The sequence below is a fragment of the Rutilus rutilus genome (genome assembly GCF_951802725.1).
Source record: "Rutilus rutilus genome assembly, chromosome: 1".
NCBI lineage: Eukaryota > Metazoa > Chordata > Actinopteri > Cypriniformes > Leuciscidae > Rutilus > Rutilus rutilus.
The window spans coordinates 47284220-47290015 of NC_140209.1; the positions used below are offsets into that span (position 1 = coordinate 47284220).

Genomic DNA, 5796 nt, shown 5'->3' on the forward strand with positions numbered 1-5796 from the left:
GTGATTTAATTCACAGGAGTTCATTCAAAGGAATTACATTAAATGAAAGAGAAATAAAAATCTCACAGCTGGCGGATGACACAACCCTGTTTCTAAAAAATGAATCCCAAATAGGAGTTGCACTAAATATTGTAAACCAATTTGCTGAAAGCTCAGGCTTGAATCTAAATCTTTCAAAATGTGAGCTGTTTTCTCTTAAAAATAAGCATTTGGGTCAAATATGTGGCATAAATATAAATAATGTAGTAACTTATCTTGGAATTAAAATCAGTCATAATCACAAGTTGATGACAGAGAGTAATATCTCATTACTACATGACTCTATTAATAAAAAGTTTGACTCTTGGCTCGCAAGAGATATATCTATGTATGGCAGGGTTCTTCTTTCTAAAGCAGAAGGTCTCTCACGAGCAGCATATTTATTTACATCAATAGAAATACCTAAATTACAATGTGCCAATCTAGACAAACTATTATATAACTTTATATGGAGGAAGAAACCCCATAAAATCAGGAAAAACATCTTGACCAATAAAATTGAGGACGGGGGGTTATCTGTAATTGACTTCTCACTTTTTAATGAGATATTAAAAATCAACTGGATAAAAAGATTTCTAAAAAATCCAAACAATTTGTGGAACATTGTGCCAAACTTTATCTTTGAAAAACTTGGTAAAATCACATTCTTGCTTCAATGCCCATACTCCATCAACAGACTGCCAGTCAAACTGTCAAATTTCCATAAACAGGCTCTAACTTGTTGGACACTTTTGTACAAACACAATTTCTCCCCTCACAAATGTTTTATCTGGAACAACATGAACATAATATATAGAAACAAGACTCTCTTTATAGAAAACTGGTTTAAACATGATATTATACTGGTATCCCAATTATTAAATAACTCAAATCAAATTTTAACTTATGACGATTTCACACATAAATTTAATTTCCATCCTCCAAGAAAAGAATTTGATATTGTAACCAGAGCTATACCCCATGGGATCATCACCCTACTTAGAGATGAGTCAGAGTTGGATCAAATTAATATATCTTTCTCCAGCAGTGTTTCAATAAATGGTCTACCTTTTCTAGACAGAAAAGTCAACAACAAAGTAATAAAAAACATTTTATGTGCAAAATCTATCCCTGCTTCCAGATACAAATGGTCCCCCTTGTATGAAAATATTAATTGGAATAGAGCATGGAGTAACCCACATACATTTTTAATTACAAACAAAGTAAAAGAAATAACGTTTAAAATTCTTCACCATTATTACCCCTGTAACAAGATTATTTCTAAATTTATCCCTACCGTAGACGAAAAATGTAGCTTCTGCTCTCTGGAAACAGAAACATTAGACCATTTATTCTATAGCTGTTCACATAGCTCTTCTCTGTGGAATGATATACAGTGTTTCATTAATGGACAACTTGGCTCAAACATTCACTTATCTAATTTTGACGTCTTCTTTTACTTTTCTGACTCAAACTCCTCTGTACAATATATAGTCAATCTATTAATTTTGCTTGGAAAATTCTTTATTCATAAATCGAAATTTATGAAGAACATACCTCTTTTCAATGTTTTTAAACTTGACTTAAAAAATTATATAGAATGTATCTCTGGATTAGATGGTAAATCAGCATCAAAATGTATGCAATACTTATCTAAGTTAACTTTATAATTAATTTAACTGATATTTACTGTCCGATACTCTGGCTGTATATACTTTTATGTTATTTATAATTTTTATACAGATTATTTGTTACTTGTATGATATTTGTCTCAATTCTCTATTGGCTGATGTGTATTTGTTACTTTATTTATTTTTATTTATTTAATTTTTTATTCCTTTTGAAAACGTGAACTGTATCTAAATGAATTTTGTATTGCAAGATTATTTTATTTTTTTGAAAATTGTATCAAATGTGTTATGCAATAAAAAAAAAAAAAAATAAATAAATAAAAAAAAAAAAAAAAAAAAAAAAAAAATCCTTCCAATTCGGGGAAAAGGAGGACGTATTTGTGGGCCGCATTTGAAGGATCCTACGAATTTGGACAGCCTTCGTCGCGGCGCTGTGACGTAACATCCTTCAAATGAGTACTCCGAAGGATGTAGACCCTGAATTTGGACACAGCCATTGAGAAGCACCCATTATGTTAAGCCCGCCTCTATACATGATTTGATTGGCCTGACTTGAGTTTGTTTTTTCCAGCTCGAAAGTCAATGGAGAGTTACTAGACTACACTGGCTAAAATAAATTTTGCTGCCGCTAGGGTGCGTCTAGATTTCTAGACTAGCGAATCGGTTTCTAAAATCGTTGTGTCCGTTTCTGAGAAAATGAATTTTATGAAAGTTTTGCCGCTAGTACACTTCGCTATAGAACATGCTATGCGGAAGTAAAGACGCTGGCTGAGATTCTACCGGAAATACGTCAGCAGCGTTCGTGCATAGAGCAAAAAAAGAGAGACGTTTTTGAAAGTTGTATTAAACGGTCTGAAAACAAAACAGGCTTCAACTGTCTAAATATGTTCACCATGATCCATTTCTGTATATAATAAAGAGTATAAACTATATAATCGCAATAAATGTCACTATTGCTTTGTCTGATACAGATCATTTGATATGTGCTCACTTTACTTTTAATTTACTGAAAATTATGATGATAGATGAATATAAGAACGACAATGGTCATTCATTCATAACACTGTAAGTTATCCTGTCAACTATAACTGCATTAACTACAAGTTATTTGCTGCAAAAGCTTATGTAATGTGCATTAATATTATCAGTTGGCAAATGTTTCAATTATGTAACAACATAAACACCTTTCTGTAGCGTCTTTGTTTCAACACTAAATATAATGTAATAAATTACAATACTATAGGTATACCTTACAAATACACAATAACAAACAACTATAAATACAGATAATTAATCCTTGGTGTATAGGTTCGTTTTCTTCTGATTTGGGTTCAAACTCACTGATTAGCCATTTTTTAGCGTCGGAAGTTTTCAAAACAATTCCACATGTGTAATGGCGGGAATGTTGAAATACCCAATCATAGCAGTGAGCGTTGCAGCACGCCTATCAAAAGTGAGTGTTTCAAAGGAAGAGGTCAAAAATAGGATAGAAAATAGCCTATTACTTCTAAATTAGGATTTTTTTTTTTTTTTTTTGTAAACATCTTGCTAACATTATAAGTGGACCTCAAAGAACATTATAAAACCTTTTTCAAAAAAATGCAGTTCATGACCCCTTTAAAGCACATTAATACTAGGTGATGTTTTTTTGAAAATGTAAAAATTCAGAGAGTTTTATGTGATTGGTAGGTTTAGGGGTAGGGGGTAGAATCAACATTTTGTACAGTATAAAAAAATAATGTTTATGGAATATCCCAGATGAAAACACAAAGTATGTGTGTGTGTGTGTGTGTGCGTGACAAAGATGAATAATGGCTAAAAGAAAAAAATGCTTTATAATGGCATGGCATACTTTTTTATATACCTGTGCAGCTCTTTGTAACTTTGTGACTCTTTTTGGATTGTCATGTTTTGTTCTCATCACAGAGACATGAACTCAAAAGTAAAGTGATTACTCCACTTAGTGGACATAATGGGCAGTGACCTGAGAAATTATAAGAGTTATAGGAGGATATTTGTAATTTTGTAGATATTCTTATATCCAAAGTTGCTCACAGTACACTTACAGTCAATATAGTGCAAGGTGGGGTCAAGTTCCTAATGGGCTTACTTTTTTACCTTTTACATTTGCACTTCACCTGTAACCATCAATTATGAATGTGGAATAGTATTAGTATCTAAGCACTTGGTCTTATAGTAAACAACAGCACCAAATAAAGAGAAGATTCACCTTTTTTGTTTTGTCCTTGAGCATTATGACCCTGAAATATGGGTATATTACGAGTGAACAGTGCATATTGACATTGTTTGTTCCAAAGACAGGCGCACAAATGAAAAACCTCACCAAACATTTGTTGTGGTTAAAAATGCTTTATTTCATAATGAATTATAACAAAATCACAAAAGCCACTTGAATTGTGTGTGGTTGGGTGTATTACAAAACCCTCAGTGACAATATGCTTTTAAATAACATATTACGATTTTCAATGATTGTGCTTATAGTTGCCATACAGTGGCACAAATTTGATTATTTAAGCTTGAGCGCTATTGGTATGCTATGTACATTTTCTGGCCTTTGTTGCCCTCGTTGAGATTTTTGTTAATAAAGTTGACACCAGCTTTCTGATACACCTGACAGGCGTCAGAGTTGATCAGCAGAACCATGACTTTGATCTGCGATTCACATCCTTCGTTCAGGTGCCATACGTAGACATCGTTTCCAGTGGTTTTGGAATTGAGATTTACACTGACCTTTTTGAAGCCTTCATTATGAATCCTTACATTCTCCTGGAAGTCAGTGGATACATTAAGAGCAGTGAGAGCTTTGCTCTTATCGGTTGTGCGCCGATACCACAGGTAGACATAGTCTCCACCAGCACCACGATTGGTGTCTTCATCCACACGAGTAAAGCCCAGATCAAACTTTTGCTTGTCAGAAGTGAAGTCAGAAGTCGCTGCAATCTCACTGATGTAGCTCGGCTTCTCTCTCTTCACCCACAGGTACATGAGGTTATTCGTCGCACCACGGTTCAGTTCACAGCCCAGTCTCTCCCAGCCGTCTTGCAGAAGAGCAGTCTCTTCTTTGGCATCTTTGCTCACCTCGAGGTTCACAATAGGAATGTCAAATTCAGTGTTACCGTAGAAGTACCACAGATTGATGTGCTGGCCACCAGATGTATTCAGATTCTTGTCGATCTTCTCATACCCAGCGCTATCAAGACCTTTGCTCATTTCATCTAAGAATGAAAACTGAATCCTGGTCACAGGTCTCATGCCACACTCTTTCTTGTACCAAAGAAAGACCCGGTTTTTAGCAGTACCTCCACTGAGGTCAACATTGATGAGCTGATAATCTTGAGCTCCAAGTATTTCCTCATCGTCCTTAGAGGTGGAAACCCCGAGCTTTGTTATTAGATGTTCATTTGCCATTTTAGTTTCTTCAGAATTTTTCGGCACTTATAGGAAGTAGGTGAACTTTCTGCAAAAAAAGAAAGGGAACTTTAATTATTTATTGCTTTATGCAGCAATAAGAAAACTATATAAATTCTGTATACATGCATAATATTTCTTATAAAAGAACTTCAGAAGTTTTAATGCAATGACAATATTTACAATTTACATATATTCATATATTTTCTTCAAAGTAACTCAAGGTAGGAAAATATTAAATGTTACATTTTTGTTGTAATAAAAATGTTCAAGTCAAGTCACACTTATTTACAGTATATAGCACCTCAGCTTCAGATTAATAAACAACAAACAGTGTTAATGTTGAAAAAATGATAAATTATGAAATTACTTCAATTTGCTATACAGAAGACAACAGTGTCATTATTCAGTTCAGTTCAGTTCATTTCAGTTCCATAACAATGTCAATGTTATCTCAGTGTCAAATAAATGTTTGTTTTTTAAAACAATTCAGTTATAAAAGCATCTCACCAGAAGGCAATAGTGCCATTATTCAGCTCAAGTCAAATTTGATTCAATTCAGATCAATACATTACCACCTTACCAGTAGAGGACCTGGATCTTGTGTGTTGTAGAAGACAGATGAAGGATCTCTTATTTATATATCCTATAACCAGCTTCTCCTCCACTCCCTTGTTATATCGTCATTAACCAAATTATTTCTCAACCTAGCCGGCAC

The 5796-nt window shown here is 33.8% G+C and overlaps 1 protein-coding gene across 2 annotated transcripts; it reads right to left on the reverse strand.

Moving 5' to 3' along the window:
• Positions 1-3999: 3999 nt before the first annotated feature.
• Positions 4000-5796, reverse strand: LOC311299162 (uncharacterized protein). 2 transcript variants are annotated; one of them, XM_084422590.1, is made up of 2 exons: positions 5662-5796; positions 4000-5127 (listed from the first exon to the last, which is right to left on the reverse strand). In XM_084422590.1, the coding sequence occupies exon 2, from the start codon at positions 5076-5078 to the stop codon at positions 4194-4196; it is 885 nt and encodes a 294-aa protein (XP_084278716.1). In that variant the 5' UTR covers positions 5079-5127; positions 5662-5796; the 3' UTR covers positions 4000-4193. The 2 variants fall into 2 exon arrangements, with proteins under 2 accessions (XP_084278716.1, XP_084278717.1); XM_084422591.1 differs by having other exon boundaries at positions 5589-5690.